The 18,000-nt window shown below is 43.3% G+C and overlaps 2 protein-coding genes and 1 long non-coding RNA gene across 3 annotated transcripts; all 3 read left to right on the top strand.

Moving 5' to 3' along the window:
• Positions 1 to 8,655: 8,655 nt before the first annotated feature.
• On the top strand, positions 8,656 to 9,102 carry LOC139832095 (uncharacterized). Its single transcript, XR_011746649.1, has 2 exons — positions 8,656 to 8,723; positions 8,840 to 9,102. It is a non-coding gene; the product is annotated as an uncharacterized lncRNA (long non-coding RNA).
• Positions 9,103 to 10,660: 1,558 nt separating this feature from the next.
• LOC127310601 (uncharacterized) lies at positions 10,661 to 12,517 on the top strand. Its single transcript, XM_051341260.2, has one exon. It carries the CDS (start codon positions 10,661 to 10,663, stop codon positions 12,515 to 12,517), a length of 1,857 nt encoding a protein of 618 aa, XP_051197220.2.
• A 95-nt stretch (positions 12,518 to 12,612) lies between these two features.
• On the top strand, positions 12,613 to 13,599 carry LOC127308353 (uncharacterized). Its single transcript, XM_051339156.2, has one exon. The coding sequence runs from the start codon at positions 12,613 to 12,615 to the stop codon at positions 13,597 to 13,599; it is 987 nt and encodes a 328-aa protein (XP_051195116.1).
• Positions 13,600 to 18,000: the final 4,401 nt, after the last annotated feature.

The following is an 18,000-nucleotide window of genomic DNA, read 5'->3' as shown; positions in this document are numbered from 1 at the left end:
ATGCGAACATTATCAATCCTCCCCAAAGGTTTCTTTTTAGAATTATCAGCAAGATTAACATCCAAATAACAATTTTTCAATGGTGGCAAGTCAAGCATATTATAGATTTTCTTAGGCATGACGGAAATACTTGCACCAAGATCACATAAGGCATTACAATCAAAATCATTGACCTTCATCTTAATGATGAGATACCAACCATCTTCTAACTTCCTAGGAATAGAAGTTTCACGATTTAATTTCTCTTCTCTAGCTTTTATGAGAGCATTTGTAATATGTTTTGTAAATGCCAAATTTATAGCACTAGCATTAGGACTTCTAGCAAGTTTTTGTAAGAACTTTATAAATTCAGAGATGTGACAATCATCAAAATTTAAACCATTATGATCTACAGCAATGGGATCATTGTCCCCTACATTTTGAAAAATTTCAGCAGTTTTATCACAGACAGTTTCAGCAGTTTTAGCAATTTCAGGCAGTTTTGCACACTTTGCATCAGGATTAGAAACATTGCTAACACCAATTATTTTACCATTGATAGTAGGAGGTGTAGCAACATGTGAAGCATTATCATTACTAGTGGTGGTAATAGTCCAAACTTTAGCTACATTATTCTCTTTAGCATTTTCTTCTTTTTCCCACCTAGCACGCAATTCAGCCATCAATCTTATATTCTCATTAATTCGAACTTGGATGGCGTCTGCTGTAGCAAATGACTTAATATCTTTATTTTCATTAGGCATAACTTTCAATTTTAAAAGATCAACATCAGCAGCAAGACTATCAACTTTAGAAGCAAGAATATCAATTTTACCAAGCTTTTCTTCAACAGATTTGTTAAAAACGGTTTGTGTACTAAAAAATTCTTTAAGCATGGCTTCAATACCAGAGGGTACATTCCTATTATTGTTGTAAGAATTCTCATAAGAATTATCATAACCATTACCATTATTAGAAGGATATGGCCTATAGTTGTTACTAGAATTATTGCTGTAAGCATTGTTGTTGAAATTATTATTTTTAATGAAGTTCACATCAACATACTCTTCTTGGGAAACCAATGAAGCTAACGGAACATTATTAGGATCAACATTAGATCTACCATTCACAAGCATAGACATAATAGCATCAATCTTATCACTTAAGGAGGAGGTTTCTTCAACAGAATTTACCTTCTTACCTTGTGGAGCCCTTTCCGTGTGCCATTCAGAGTAATTAATCATCATATCATCAAGAAGCTTTATTGCGGCGCCTAGAGTGACAGACATAAAAGTACCTCCAGCAGCTGAATCCAATAAGTTCCGCGGAGAAAAATTCAATCCTGCATAAAAGGTTTGGATGATCATCCAAGTAGTCAGTCCATGGGTAGGGCAATTTTTAACCAAAGATTTCATTCTTTCTCATGCTTGGGCAACATGCTCATTATCCAATTTCTTAAAATTCATTATGCTACTTCTCAAAGATATAATTTTAGCAGGAGGATAATATCTACCAATGAAAGCATCCTTACATTTAGTCCATGAATCAATACTATTCTTAGGCAAAGATAGCAACCAATCTTTAGCTCTTCCTCTTAATGAGAAAGGAAACAATTTTAATTTTATAATGTCACCATCTACATCCTTATACTTTTGCATTTCACATAGTTCAACAAAATTATTAAGATGGGCAGCAGCATCATCAGAACTAACACCAGAAAATTGCTCTCTCATAACAAGATTTAGTAAAGCAGGTTTAATTTCAAAAAATTCTGCTGTAATAGCAGGTGGAGCAATAGGTGTGCATAGGAAATCATTATTATTTGTGCTAGTGAAGTCACACAACTTAGTATTTTCAGGAGTACCCATTTCAGCAATAGTAAATAAAGCAAACTAGATAAAATAAATGCAAGTAACTAATTTTTTTGTGTTTTTAATATGGAGAACGCAAACAAGATAATAAATAATGTAAATGCAAGTAACTAATTTTTTTTGTATTTTGATATAAAGCAAACAAAGCAGTAAATAAAAATAAAGTAAAGCAAGACAAAAACAAAGTAAAGAGATTGGAAGTGGAGACTCCCCTTGCAGCGTGTCTTGATCTCCCCGGCAACGGCGCCAGAAAACGTTGCTTGTTACGTGTAAAGCACACGTCCGTTAAGAACCCCAAGAGGAAGGTGGGATGCGTGCAGCGGCAAGTTTTCCCTCAGTAAGAAACCAAGGTTTATCGAACCAGTAGGAGTCAAGAAGCACGTTGAAGGTTGTTGGTGGCGGAGTGTAGTGCGGCGCAACACCCGGGATTCCAGCGCCAACGTGGAACCTGCACAACACAATCAAAGTACTTTGCCCCAACGTGACAGTGAGGTTGTCAATCTCAAAGGATTAGATGTATAGTGTGGAAGATGATGTTTGCAAAGAACAGTAAGAACAAGTATTGCAGTAGATTATATTCGATGTAAAAGAATGGACCGGGGTCCACAGTTTATTAGTGGTGTCTCTCCAATAAGAAATAGCATGTTGGGTGAACAAATTACAGTTGGGAAATTGACAAATAAAAAGGGCATAACAATGCACATACATATTATGATGAGTACTGTGAAATTCAATTGGGTATTACGACAAAGTACATAGACCGCTATCCAGCATGCATCTATGCCTAAAAAGTCCACCTTCGGGTTAGCATCCGCACCCCTTCCAGTATTAAGTTGCAAACAACAGACAATTGCATTAAGTATGGTGCGTAATGTAATCAACACAAATATCATTAGACATAGCATTGATGTTTAATCCCTAGTAGCAACAGCACATCCACAACCTTAGAACTTTCTGTCACTGTCCCAGATTAAATGGAGGCATGAACCCACTATCGAGCATAAATAGTCCCTCTTGGAGTTACAAGTATCAACTTGGCCAGAGCCTCTACTAGTAACGGAGAGCATGCAAGATCATAAACAACACATATATGATAGATTGATAATCAACATAACATAGTATTCCATATTCATCGGATCCCAACAAACGCAACATGTAGCATTACAAATAGATGATCTTGATCATGATAGGCAGCTCACAAGATCTAACAATGATAGCACATGAGGAGAAGACAACCATCTAGCTACTGCTATGGACCCATAGTCCAGGGGTGAACTACTCACACATCACTCCGGAGGCGATCATGGCGATGAAGAGTCCTCCGGGAGATGATTCCCCTCTCTGGCAGGGTGCCGGAGGCGATCTCCTGAATACCTCGAGATGGGATTGGCGGCGGCAGCGTCTCTGGAAGGTTTTCCGTATCGTGGCTCTCCGTACTGCGGTTTTCGCGACGAAGGCTTTAAGTAGGCGGAAGGGTAGGTCAGGAGGCGACGCGAGGGCCCCACACAACAGGGCGGCGCGGCCCCACCCTTGGCCGCGCGGCCCTGGCGTGGCGGTGCCTCGTCGCCCCACTTCGTAACCCTTTCGGTCTTCTGGAAGCTTCATGGAAAAATAAGACCCTGGGCGTTGATTTCGTCCAATTCCGAAAATATTTCCTTTGTAGGATTTCTGAAACCAAAAACAGCAGAAAATAGCAACTGGCCCTTCGGCATCTTGTCAATAGGTTAGTGCCGGAAAATGCATAAATATGACACAAAGTGTGTATAAAACATGTGAGTATCATCTATAAAGTAGCATGGAACATAAGAAATTATAGATACGTTTGAGACGTATCAAGCTTCAGCAGCGGCGCGCCATAGTCAGCTCCGGCTCGTCGTCGTCGTCGTCGGGATCCAGAGGGCTTTCTTGTAATTTTTCCTTTGTTTCTGGACCTTTCTGTAATTTCGAAGAATTAATATATCATCCCTTTCGCAAAAAAAAAGAGAACGTTGTCGAAACGTCTACACCACCCTTTCTTTTACTGTGCATTCACTCGAGTTCTTCCATACACAACAAATTCTCTTATATCTTTGGTGGCCTATATTTTTAAGACACCGGGGCTGTAATTCAGAAATACAAAATTCACAGAAAACTGTAATAAAAATCAAAGATAGTGAGCAAACAGTTTTGTAAGTTGCTTAAGTAATACTTGAATAGCTAAATATTGCACCACTGAAAACATAGCCAAAGGAAGAGTAAACATCAGAAACCTGAATACGAGCTAGCTAACAGATTGCTTCAGCAGACTGCACACATAAACAACAGACTGCACACATAAACGCATCGGAAGATTTGAGCACATATCCATTTCACACAGCTACGATGCACAAATAAAGATGTACTGGAACTGCATAACACACGAATATACATGAATCGTCCGCTAGAACGAAGATGCACATGGTGCACGAAAGCAGATCGGCTAGTTGTCAATGAATACCATCCGATGTCGAAGCCCATGGGCCTGCACCAGCCGTGAGAACGCCTCTCCTCATGCCGCTCACCTCCTTCTACTCCGCCGACGCAGATGCAGCGCCGGCGCCGACCACCGTGCCTCCTGCGTTGCTGCGTCTCTCCCCTGTGCATCCTCTTTGCCTCGCGCGCGCGGCCACGCGGGCCCCTCGCCTCGACCTCGTGCTCACGGACGTGCGTAGCTACGCCTCCTCCTGGGCCATGTTAAGATATATTTGGTATAGCTATATCTGGATAGTATATGATTTGTAATCATCTCCTGCCTTATCTCTAGGATAGTCTTCTTGACTTTCAAGATTTGTACTTCTATATATACTTGCCCGAGAGGCTCAATACAACATCCAACACATTACGCCAAACCCCTCTCTATCGTTCTACATGGTATCAGAGCGGCCACTAGTAGAAAACGGGGCTTCCGTCTAGACCTTTAGTACCGGTTTCCTTACGAACCGGTACTAAAGGGTCCATTAGTACCGGTTGCACTGCTCAGGCCTTTAGTACCGGTTCTTTTTTGCTTTGTAAAATACAAATGAAAATGAAAGAAAATTCAAAAAATAAAATGTTTTCAGATTATTGTATGTTATGCAACCTACTATTCGGTGAAATTAAGAAATTCGAATTTTGACTTTTTTTATAAAAAAAGTTTGAAAAATGGTAAAATCGCTTTAATTTTTGCATACGACGTCGGAAAAATGCGTATAATATATCAAAATCATCGTGAGAAAAAGTTACATCCGAATTCACCAGGGTTTACCCGGTTAGCCAAGTTTTAGATTCTCAAAATTCCAAATGAAAATATGAAAGCAAGAAGATTTTAGTTTTTTTCCTGAAATTTAGAAATATATATTTTTTTTATTTTTAAAAAAATTAAAATGAATAATTATAAGATTTTTTGAGTCCTAAAATATTACTATTACTTTTAGCAAATTATAAGATTTTCAAATTTTCAGGTTTTAGGTTTGGCAAAAAAATATTATTTTTTAAAAAAATAATACAAATTATAAAATTTAATTTAATTTATTTATTCAACATTATTATTACATCATTACTTTTGTTTATTAAAAGAATTATTTGGATTTTAAATAATAAAGAAGTGTGACATCGACCAACATGTTAATAGGATTGATATGATAGTACTATTACATACATGCGCGCGAAGCACTTGGAAGTGGAATGGGATGGAACTCGGAAGTTAAGCGTGCTAGTGCGGGAGTAGTGTGAGGATGGGCGACCGACCGGGAAGTTTGACCACGAGTAAGTAATTTATCTAGAGATAAAGTGTAGTCAGAGACTAACGAAAATACTAGAAATTCTGAAAAAAAATAAAAAAAAAGAGGGAGTGAAAAAAATAAAATAAAAGAGGAAGTGAAAAATAATTAGAAAAAATGGATAAAAAAATTAAACGAAATAGCCTTTAGTACCGGTTCGTGTGTTACGAACCGGTACTAAGGGTCTCTAGCCCCGCAGGTTCCTCCGTGCCCACGTGGAGGCACCTTTAGTACCGGTTCGTAAGGAACCAGTACTAAAGGTGGGAGGCCTTTAGTACCGAATCTTTAGTACCGGTTCCAAAACCGGTACTAAAGGGGGTTTCTCTACTAGTGGGCACGCTCCTTGACCTAGCAGCCGCAAGTTTCCGCGTCGGGCCGGCCCCGGGGAGGTCGATCTCCATGATCTACTCCGGGGCCGCGCAACCCATAGGAGGGTTCGTTCGCCGATCCGTTTACCCGCTGCTCTCGAGTCTTTTTTTCCAATCTGTAGATTGGTTTTCTTTTTGCTCCGCCGATCGCTCGACCGACGTTTTGTTTTTTGGTTTTACAGATCATAGATCGGATTGAGTCATTCATCACCGTCATCCACATGCGCCTCTACTTCGACAAGGGCATCGACCTGCACCGGCCATCAACCGCACGGCACAGCCCGACGTGTTGCACACGGGGCGCCCCTACGTGCGACGCAACAGGCTGTCTGGCTCACGCGGTTTCCATCGCCGGTTCGTCTTTGCCGTCATCGCCCAGGACATCACCGACAACGTCGCCAATGACTCCGATCTGCGGCGCGTCGTCCACGCCATGGCACATGTAGCTCCACCGTCGGTCTGATCAACCGACCCCGCACACGTCTACGCTAAGCACGTCCCCGAGCACGCGCCTACCATCGATCGAGCATCGGGTTGCCGCTGCGTCACCCCTTCGGTCTGCAGCACCGCCGCCTTTGGTCCACGCTACGTCGCTGGTGGTCTCCCGCCGCTGCACCGACTCGCTCCCTGCAGCTACGCCAGCCCCTCGGGCCATGGTGTCGCCACACGAGGTTACCTTTGCCGTCCCCCGCGCATCGACGTCCGAGAGGCCACCACAGCGCTGCCCCTTCGGCGCGGGTCGCCTCCGTCTACGCATGGTCTTCCTCTCCTACTTCGTGTACCGCCGCCGCACCTCCACCCCAGGTCGCCGCTGGGCTCGCCAACCACTCCAGGTCGCGCTAGGCTCGCCGACCACCGCAACACCCATCTAGGCGTCCAGCATGACCACCCCAGGTCACCGCTGGGTTAGCCGCCTTCTCCGTCTTCGTACACTACAGCTTTGCCGTCATCGTCCTCGCCTCTTCCCCAACTACACCACCTGCTCCTCTACTTCGACACCCGTCACCGAGACCTCCTCTGCTAGTCTACTCTGACATGGCGCGCACTTTCTACTGTTCCCTGCCCCCGCATGCCCGGTACTGTGCCATCGTCCCAGACGCGTCCCGGGCCTGGAAAGCTCGGACCGGCGCCTCGTCTTCATCAGCATCGCCTCTACGACTGCCTCAACCGCGTCACCGCCGAGTTCTTCTATGCATACTCGGTTCTGGCAAAACCAGAGTATGCCTTCGTCCCATACGTGCGCCTGGTTCTGGCAAAACTATGGTTGCACTTCGTCCTTGATGGCTTAGACTGCATCGACTTCGGTATCGACCATCTCCACGACTGCCTCGGTGCGTCTCTGTCACTCTCCTCGCACACCACCTCGCATGCAGCTACATCGACACCGGCACCCGGCTACGACATCGACCACGGCAATCCCTCACGCGGCTCCCTCGACCAACGTTGCAGCACCCATGCTCTGGGCTACCTCGACATCGGCACAAAGCGCTATCGCCTCGCATGAGCTCCTCGGCTTCTTCTACAGTCCAAGCATCCGCGACGCTCACGCTACGACTACGGGGGAGTGTCAGCCCGTTGGTTCCTACCTTCGTCTTCTCTCCAGTCCGACCGTCCGCGACGCTACTGTTGTTCACGTCACTACAGCTACGACTGCGGGGGAGTGTTAGAGATATATTTGGTATAGGTATATTTGGTAGTACATGATTCGTAATCATCTCCTGCTTTATCTCTAGGATAGCCTTCTTGGCTCCCAAGACTTGTACCCCTATATATACTCGTCCGAGAGGCTCAATACAACATCCAACACATTACGCCAAACCCCTCTCTATCGTTCTACAGGCCAGGAGCTCCGTTCCTCGCCCCTCGTCCTCTTCCTCCGTTCAGCGCGGGAGGCGGATGCTCGGCCTTCTCCGTCCCCAATCTTACCTGCGCCCACGCGTCCTTCCCGTGCCATGGCCGCTCCGCCGCGAGCGCCACCTCAGCTCGCCGTTTGACCTCGGCCCTCTCCGTCGTCTAGCCGTACCTCGCCGATGACCCCTCCATCTCGGCCTCATGCATCGTGTCCTGGTCGCTCTCGCTCATGAGACGAACTGCCGCCGCAAGCAAGAAGGAGAGAAAGAAAGACGAAAGCAGAGAAAAAAGGACGAAGCCACGGTCAAAGCAAACCCGAACCGACCCGCAGCCCCTTGACCTCGCCGACACGTCGAACACATGCAAACACACACACGACAGTGCAATATGCACGCACCAGCCCAAATCACGGCCCATCAACAAACGGATGAAACGCTGTGCGAGCATCCTCAAATAGGGCCCACGATAGCGATAGGCAACTCGCCCAGAATCGCCAATACTGGGAGCTTAGAGCTCTTAGAAGATTCCTTGATAAATAGACACCCAAGTAATGCTAGCGATCTCCAAGGAAAGCAATGTTGAGGCTACATTAGTTGAGAAACGCTATCTATCATTTAATCAGATGATATTTTATGCTTCACAAATATTACAAGACATTAATTTGGTATGTACCAAATCATTTCCAATCTTCCACAATTAATCATTTTTTAATGAGAGATATGCTAAACCTTAATAACAAGCACACTCTAGAATTTTCTTTCTTGTCCTATAAATACATGACAAGATAAACATTCTCCCAACTAAAGTGTTCGCTATGGCAGGCAAGATCACCATTGTTGTTACATCCGTCTTGATATTTGCACTCCTCTTAGCTGGCAGTAAGGAACAAACACATGTGGCAGTAACATTTTTAATAGATTTATGAAACTCCAAAGTTTATATAGTATATTTTGTCTATTTGCATCATAATTTTTTTGTTTGTTTTCATTTATAGGCATAGTCGAAGGGATTGATTGTGATGTGGCATACACTGGACTCAAATGCGAAGACACTAAAAAGTGCAGTATGTGGTGCCATTCTGCTGAATACAATCGTGGTGGGTATTGTGATATCCAGGGTAATGGAGGCTTTTGTTTGTGCGTGAATTGTGGGTGAAACATTATCTTTGTATCTAATGGGTAGAGATGCCAATTAGGCATCGAAAGTGTGGCATTAGGATTGCCCCAAATTGAGATATAAATAATAATAAACTTCTAATTAATATTTACTTTGCTCGATATAAAATCTCCATCTCCATCTCCATCTCCACTAATATAAAAGGTCCCAGAAGGGGGCAGATCCATTAAATCTGAACCAACCAAAACAGATCGCATGGTCTAGATCAGCCTGGACAGATCGCATGGTCTAGATCAGCCTGGACGGACAACCGGACAACCATCTCCAATTGTTACATTAATTCAATAGTCCGGACGAATCCCCACTAACGCATCTCCAAATAAAACCGTTACCAAAACGTGCCCACCTTCATCCCGCACGAGGCACGACCGTCGCCTCGCAGCTCCCCGGCCGACCTTCGTCCCCTCGCCGATCTTCACCCGCACGACCGTCGCCTCGCAGCTCCCCGGCCGACCTTCGTCCCCTCGCTTATCTTCATCCGCACGACCGTCGCCTCCCAGCGCCCTCGCCGACCTTCGCCACCACAGACTGTCGCATTCCATCCCTCGCCGATGGCCGACCTTCGCCAACAACACTAGCGACAGCGCCGTCGCCCTACACATGCCAACTTGAACTGCTCCATGTCCATCAACTCACCATGGTCAATAGCTAGACCGTAGTTGCCGCCAACCGTCGCCAGCAAGTCCTTCAGGAAGGACACCATCGCGGATCATCACCAACGAGACGTCACCGCCGACACCATCGAGGACGCCGCCCAGCACCTGCCGTCGGCAGCTGCTCCTCCAAGTCCAGCTGCTCCAAGGAGGCTGCCTCACATCCCTGCACACGCGGCTTCACATCAAATTTCAAGGTACCAGAATGAAATAGCAATGTACAACTTACATCAAATAGAATTAAATCTTGTGAGTATTAGAAAAGCACTGTACCATTTAATCATACTGACAATTTGTACGTAACAAGTTATCTTGTTGAATGAATGATAGATGAAGCTAATTCCCCTCAGTGTTGTCCAACTGAACCACCTTTCCTTCAGATTGGGAATCTAACCAGAATTATAGAAAAGATTTACAGAGAAATACAGTTAATTCAAGACTCAACTATGTGTTGTGACAAACAAAGACTAAATATGTGTCTATAATTCAAAATGAAATAGAGCTAACATAAACTTCAGGCTCATGTACAACAATGACACACAAGCAGCAGCCCTGCTTACACCTAAAGCCCCAAGCTATAGTTTTACTTGGTGCATACAGTTCATGAGACGATCAAGTAATAAAACAAATACAAGCATCCTCTTTCTTACATCTTTTCATGCTAAAAGGAAATAAAACGTTATCATAGAGCTATTACTAGGAAATGTTGGATTGCATCATATCCATTGTCTACAATCTACAAGTAGTGTACGCGAGGAAGAGGAGGAGCACAAACCAGCAAGTATATGTATGTCTACATGAGGAAGAGGAATGGCCATGTTATATGTATGAGTCCATCTCAATAATCTAAAACACAGTAACATAATCTTATGAATTTGATTGCCACCCCTCACCTCCTCGATTTTCTTGAATATTTTAGGCCGCTGGTCACTGGTCATGTCCTCGCACAAAATCAACATCTCTGCCTTAACTTGGAGTTGCATGGCATGCCTGATAGAGATTGGCATGCTGTATGGCCCATCAGCATTACTACCTTGAGCAGCAGCCATAAAACAATTTTAGGACAATGCAATGATATAAAAGAACTCAACTATATGTTTCAGAGCCACGGTTTCATACACATCTTGAAGAAGTACTTTGGTGAGGTTGTTGCATATGTCCATGTTACCGAGTTTCAAAAGAGGGGGCTGCCACATGAGCATATGCTTCTGATCATGAGCTCAGATAGCAAGCTGACAAACCCAGACGGATACGACAAGGTGATATCAGCAGAACTTCCTAACAAGGACAAGTACCCTATATTGCATGCTCTGGTGGTCAAACACATGCTCCATGGACCATGTGGTGCTCTTAGGAAAAATTGTCCTTGCATGATAGATGGTGAATGTCGATTTCGCTATCCTCGGCAGTTTTGTGATGCTACACAGCAAGGAAAGGACTCATATCCTATCTATAGGAGGAGGCATGATGGTCATCAAGTGAAGGTCAGAGGAGCAGAGTTGGATAATAGATGGGTTGTGCCATACAACCCTGGTCTACTTATGCGGTATAATTGTCACATCAATGTTGAAGCTTGCTCTAGCATCAAGGCAGTGAAATATTTATTCAAGTACATCTATAAAGGACATGATCGTGCCTCATTCTCGGTCGATCCAGCGGTACAGAATGATGGTGAAGTAATCAATGAGATTAAACAGTACAGGGATGCTAGGTTCGTGGGGCCACAGGAGTCTATCACCAGGATTTGCGGTTTCCCAATGTTTAGTGTCTCTCCCTCTGTTCTCCAACTTCAATTGCATTTGGAAGATATGCAGCCTATCACATTCAAAGAGGGCGATAATCTAGATGACGTCATCAATCGGCCCTCTTCTTCCAGTACCATGCTCACTGAATTTTTCAAGACGAACCTGGTGGATCCTTATGCGAGGAACTTCTTGTACAAAGAGTTCCCAGAATTCTACCGGTGGATCAAGGGTAAGAAGAAGTGGCAAAGAAGAAAATTAAGGGGGCGGGGACAGATTGGAAGAATTGTCTATGCACATCCTGCTGAAGGTGAGAGGTACTTCCTTAGAGTGCTCATGAATCATGTCAAAGGTGCAACATCATTTGAGGATTTGAAAAGTGTAAATGGCAGGAGGTGCTCGAATTTTAGAGAATCATGTGAGCGAAGAGGTCTCATAGAGACCGACAAGTCACTTGATGATTGCTTGACCAAGGCAGCTACTTTCCAAATACCGTATGCTCTAAGAAGGCTTTTTGCAACTATTCTGGTTTTCTGCGAGGTCACCCAAATCCGATCACTGTGGGAGAAGCACCTTGAGTCAATGTCTGAGGACTACCGTCGTAACCAGCCCAACCAGGCCGCAGTAGAGCAGATGGTCCTTAGAGACATTAGGGATCTGGTGCATTCCATGGGAAAAGATATTAGCAGTTATGGACTCCCGGATTTGGATCTACTGGATGATGAGTGTTCCAATGGAGATTCCAGAGAGGTACAAGAGGAGTTGTCAGTTACTTTTGACAAAGAAGACATAAACATGTTTACATCTCTTAACAAAGAGCAGCGTGCTGGTTTTGATGAAATCCTCTCTCATGTTCTCAACAGAAGGAGCCAGATTTTTTTTGTTGATGGTCCGGGTGGCACGGGGAAGACATATCTATACAAAGCACTCCTTGCAAAGGTCCGTTCCCTAGGTCAAATAGCTATTGCTACAGCTACATCTGGCATAGCGGCATCGATCATGCCTGGTGGGCGCACCGCCCATTCCAGGTTTAAAATTCCGATTAGGCTCACAGATAGCAGCACATGCAATTTCACTTCACCAAGCAGAGTGGTACCGTAAAGCTTCTTAGTAGGGCATCTCTAATAATCTGGAACGAAGTTGCCATGACAAAGCGCCAAACTGTTGAGACGCTTGATAGGTCCTTATAGGACATCATGGGATCTGCTTTACCTTTTGGGGGGAAAGTCGTGGTGTTTGGAGGAGATTTTAGGCAGGTCCTTCCCGTTGTACCACGTGGTACAAGAGCTCAAATCACTGATGCAACGCTACAGAGGTCTTATTTATGGGATAAGATTAGGAAGATACGCCTCACACGCAATATGAGGGCACAGACCGATCAGTGGTTCTCCGAGTACCTACTGAGAATAGGCAATGGAACAGAAGAGACAATCGGTGGTGACTATGTGCGTCTTCCGGATGACATTGTTATTCCTTTCACTCCTACCGACGAACCAGTGAACAAGCTTATTGAAGATGTGTTCCCATCGCTTAATGAGAACGCCACATCTGGACCCTACATGAGTGCACGTGCCATTCTATCAACGAAGAATGATCATGTGGACAATCTAAATAAAAAGATGATTGACCGATTTCCTGGCCAGGCAAAGGTATATTATAGCTTTGACTCTGTCGAGGATGATGCACGCAATAACTACCCACTGGACTATCTAAACTCACTCACTCCAAATGGCCTGCCCCCGCATGATTTGAAACTCAAAATCAATTGTCCCGTCATTCTTCTCCGCAATCTCGATCCGCACAATGGGTTGTGCAATGGAACAAGACTGATGATTAGAGCATTCTCGGATAACGCAATCGACGCTGAGATTGTCGGTGGACAACATGCTGCAAATAGAGTGTTCATACCGAGGATCCCTTTGTCGCCCTCGGAGGACATTTCACTTCCTTTCAAGTTTAAGAGGAAACAGTTCCCCGTCCGGTTGAGTTTTGCAATGACCATCAACAAAGCCCAGGGGCAAACCATTCCGACCGTTGGTATTTACCTCCCAGAGCCTGTATTCTCCCATGGCCAGCTTTATGTTGCACTTTCAAGGGGTGTGTCAAGACAGACCACTCGGATTTTGGCCAAGCCAAATATAGACATAGACCCCACTGGAAAAAGCACAAAGAACATTGTGTAAAGGGATGTATTGGAGGGATAGAACAGGTTTGTTCTTTCTTGCCGGTCTTTTCGTCTATTCTTTAATGTTCTTGGTGCTAATCTCCTATTGAGACTGCTAATGAAATATAGGCCTTTTCCTCAATGTTATAGACCTAGAAATTATGCGATGGCAGTGAGTGATCTTGACTTTGCCTCTTCTGTGCAGTGGGACGGGCCATGTCATCTACCCGTTGTATATGCTTTCAAACAAAGTTTGTGTGCTCGCAGCGCCACGATCACAGGCTGACATGTTATTTATCTTGATATTGCCTCCAATGCATGCGTGCAAATGAAAGCCTGTACTGAGGCGTTTTGTAAAAAAAGATTTTTTTTCTTTGTAGCTATTGTTATGCACAATCAGATTATACTGCTTGATCACCACTGTTCAAAAATAATTATGGAAGGAACACGTGTTTGCTTAACTGCTTGGCTGATGATATTTACGGTTTTTATCATGGTACGGTAAAGGTTGTTGTTTTAGGAACAAATACCTAGATTGCTCGAAGATGCACAAATACAGTTGGGATGGTCATCTCCTAATTCATGCTTCAACTTACAGTCTATGGAGTATATGGAAGATTACCATATAAGAAAGCTGGGTAGAAATTTATCCAATTCATGCAACAAATTACAGTATGGAGAGTATATGGAAGATTACCCTTGAAACATAGTTAACTGATTTATGTTTTATTCTGCCTGCTCTTTGGTTCCTCACCTGGTTTGCTGCTTGCTCTTCCCTCCCTGAAATGTCATATTTCTTTGAGATGGCAAACGATTCATGTACAAGCACACACTAACCAACCTATTTACATTTTGGAGAAGGCATATGAACCGAAAAGATTCAACTACAGTTATTCAGATAAAATTATCTCGCATACACAGAAACCACAGAGCTTTCTCTGATAACCGTCTAAGGGAACTCACAGTAGCAACATCTCAACTCACGTTACAGACATAATGTACCATCGCAGATTCTGGCATATGGGTAGTGTTCCCTATCTTTGCATATCAGTTTTTGACTTTAACTTAGCTGAAAGATAGATTAGCTGAAGATTAGAATTCCTATGGCACATTAGATTCATTAATCTATTTTCAGCTTGACTGTAATACATCTATTGTTTCTTTGATAATTTTATATAGGACTATGTGAAGGCACAAAATAACCCTCCCCCTGTAATTCAAGCACAGATGTAAAACTATTGACACACGAATACTGGACTATACTAAGTGATTGACCATGTAATATTTTCTCTACAATTATGTATGACAATGCAAGCCAGTGCTTAGTGTAGAAGCAAAACATATTTCAGTAACTCTAAGACTCATCAATAAAGAAGCTGTCAGTTAGTGTAGAAGCAAAATTTACCATAACCCGCCTTCATACATAGACTATTACTTTGGATTCACATCAACATTCACCATGTGGCACTTACTAAACTCATGTACTATAGCAAACTAACCGTAACCTTGTAGTTCCGTAAAAATCATAATTTGTGGCACATGAAAATTTGTCTCCATGAACACAAATCATACACCACACCAAGTTCTGGAATTGTTGCTTAAATCCAGTACATGTTCACCCCACAGAGAGAAGAACCCATTACAGTACATGACACAAAAAACGATCTTCAGTGCGGAAAATTGAATGCCCAATTTCCTAAACAGAGCAAGTATAGTGCAGCCAACAAATTAAGCATCGCTAAGCAATCATTATCGGGAAGGCCCAATGCAAAACCGGAACATCAAGCACAACCTAGCACTGTATTATTATTACAATTCAATATTTACAGCAAGATGCAAAAGTTAGGAGCCAGGCAATATAGCATCAGTACCTTCAGGCGTGATGAGAGGGCCTGGCCCTGGAAGCGGCGACTGAGCTCGACAACTATCCATGTACGGGAGGAGATATCAGCGGAGGAGGACGGCGAGCGCGAGCTGTAGGCGCCCGGCGACGGCTGACTCGAGGGACATGCGAGCGGGGGAAAGCTGGGTGATCCAAGCCTCCGCTTCCGCCTCTGAAGAGCTCGAGCACCTCCCAGTCGCGGGTCACCGGCCGGAGGTGGTTGTTGATGTGGAGGCGTCGGTCACACGGGATGCGAGATGGGGGAGAGCTGGAGCCCGGAGGAGGGATCAGGGTGTTGCAGGGATGGGGGACGGGGTGGGGGAGAAGTAGCACCGCCGGGGTTGGTCTCCGGTCATGGAGTCGAGGTCTGGTCGCCGGCGTTGGAGCAGATGTACGGAGCAGTGGGTGAGTGCGATTTTTTTTCACCTCAGTGCTATTTGCTCCAGTGCGTGCAAATGCAAGGACAGGGAGAGAGTGAGAGCGACGTCGTCGTCTCGGGCTGTCTGCCTTCAGGTGAGCGTGGGCCGTGGGCTGAATATTTTTTCTTTTCATATACTATAGCTATAAAGAGAAAAACATTGCTCTTCCCTAAAAAAAGAGAAAAACATTGTTCTTAAATTTTATTTTTCGGCAATTTTGAAGGGTTTTTTTCGAATAATTATTGTCCTTATTGAATATATATGTAAAATCTTGTGTCATAAAAAATTTGTAATCATGCAGCTCATCGTGTGGTCTCTGTATGTTAAAATTCATGGAATACTTCACGGGGAATATTTGATCCGATATTCCTGAACAAGTATATTTTGCTCCATATCGTGATACTTATTACATGTTCTATCATTTTTATTTGAAAACTAAATTTAGTTATTGCTTCATTAATAGGTCAATATGATAGATTTTGGAAGCAAACTGCCGGTAATTTTGGTGGATTCACATTTAAATGATGATAATATAAGGAATCGAGACTCTACAAGACGATTCAAAATAATAATATTTTATTTTATCATAAATTATAATACGTGCGTGGCACGTGCACCTTTACTAGTAAGATATAAATGATGGAAACCTATACACATACTAAGGTATGGCTCTTGAGGCAATACACATGTCCGTAAAAAACTTCCCATGAGGAATACCCTACACGCACACGCACACGCGCACGCACACACACACTCACTCACTCACTCACTCACGCATGCACACCCACCCACCATATGGTTGTACGCAGTGACCCGGCCATTCAACCGGCTCCCTGTAGGATGTAGTGCTCTTAATTTCCCATGTGTTTGGGTTAGTTGTTGTTTTGTATTTTCTGATGTTCCAAATTTCTTTTCTTTCATGGAGGTACATGATCCTCTTGTCTCCACATACTCTTGTTAAGAAAGATAGTGCAGATGTTGGGAAGCATGCATCTTATTCCACATGTTCCTTTTGTGTTCACAATTATATCCTCTTGTGCTGCGGGTGGACGATGAACCTGAATTTAGGACTCATACCACGAAATATATTGACTATACGAGTGGTACGTACCCACATAATATTACCCCGTCGAGCTTGGTGTATCCCACACGAGAAGTTTAGGCATCAACTCTATCTTGTCTTTTCTTTCATGGTGGATGTGATAATTTCTTGTTTAGGGTTGTGTGTAAAAAAATCAATACACAAGTTAGTTAGTTGTCATAAAGCATGATCAAGAGGACACCTATGTCTGAGGTGCATATGAATTTTGATATGTTTTGTCTATTCTATATATTTGTCAACACTAAATATGCATGTATAAGTAATCTTATCTGATTCGCGATATGTTTTTGGTGAATCTTTCAAATGTGAATGTACACGAGGAAATAAATAGTATGTCCTGATTACATATAAGTTATTTGTTTCATATGCCCATGGTGGTGGTGGTAGGCGAATTATTTAGTTTTTTAAAATGTGCGACAACTAATGCTAGGGATAGATATAATCTTTGGAAACTAATTCCAGGGTTGATTAATAAATAAAAATAATGTAGAAAATTAAATAATTAGATTAAAGTTAGTGTGACTAGTAAGTAGTTAGGTGTGATATATCTCCTATTGAAAAATTGGTACTCAAGCACATATGTTTGCTTTAGAGTGATGATGATGTGGAATCTACCCAATTTTGGATTAACATAACCTCCCAGTATGGTCCTTTTGAATTTTGCATTAAGTAATACAACATGATTTTTTCATTTTACATAGATGTGCTTCCACTATACAAAGGGAGGCCCAACACTACCTCTCTCGCCGATGGAAAAAAAAAGGATAAACCAAACGAAATTTCACTCGACGAGGTATTGGTGTTAGAAATGTATAACTACAGTGGAATTCACTCTTATATATAAGTTTTTTTTTTTGATAAAGAGCATTTCATTACTTAAAAGGTTTAAGCAATACACCCGGTCCCTGCATAACTAAGATGCACACAGTCACTCACAATCTAAGAAACAAAAGGTAAAAAAGACTCAATCCAAAAACATAGTGATGCAAAAAATGACCCCTAAGGTGGCGACGGACC

Source organism: Lolium perenne, chromosome 6 (genome assembly GCF_019359855.2).
Source record: "Lolium perenne isolate Kyuss_39 chromosome 6, Kyuss_2.0, whole genome shotgun sequence".
NCBI lineage: Eukaryota > Viridiplantae > Streptophyta > Magnoliopsida > Poales > Poaceae > Lolium > Lolium perenne.
The sequence above is the reverse complement of the archived record's forward strand: the minus strand, read 5'-3'. Positions and strand labels throughout refer to the sequence as shown.

What these genes read in the sequence shown, in the direction of transcription:
- LOC127310601 (XM_051341260.2), top strand. Translation starts at nt 10,661, where the DNA reads ATGCCTGATAGAGATTGGCATGCTGTATGGCCCATCAGCATTACTACC.
- LOC127308353 (XM_051339156.2), top strand. Translation starts at nt 12,613, where the DNA reads ATGGGATCTGCTTTACCTTTTGGGGGGAAAGTCGTGGTGTTTGGAGGA.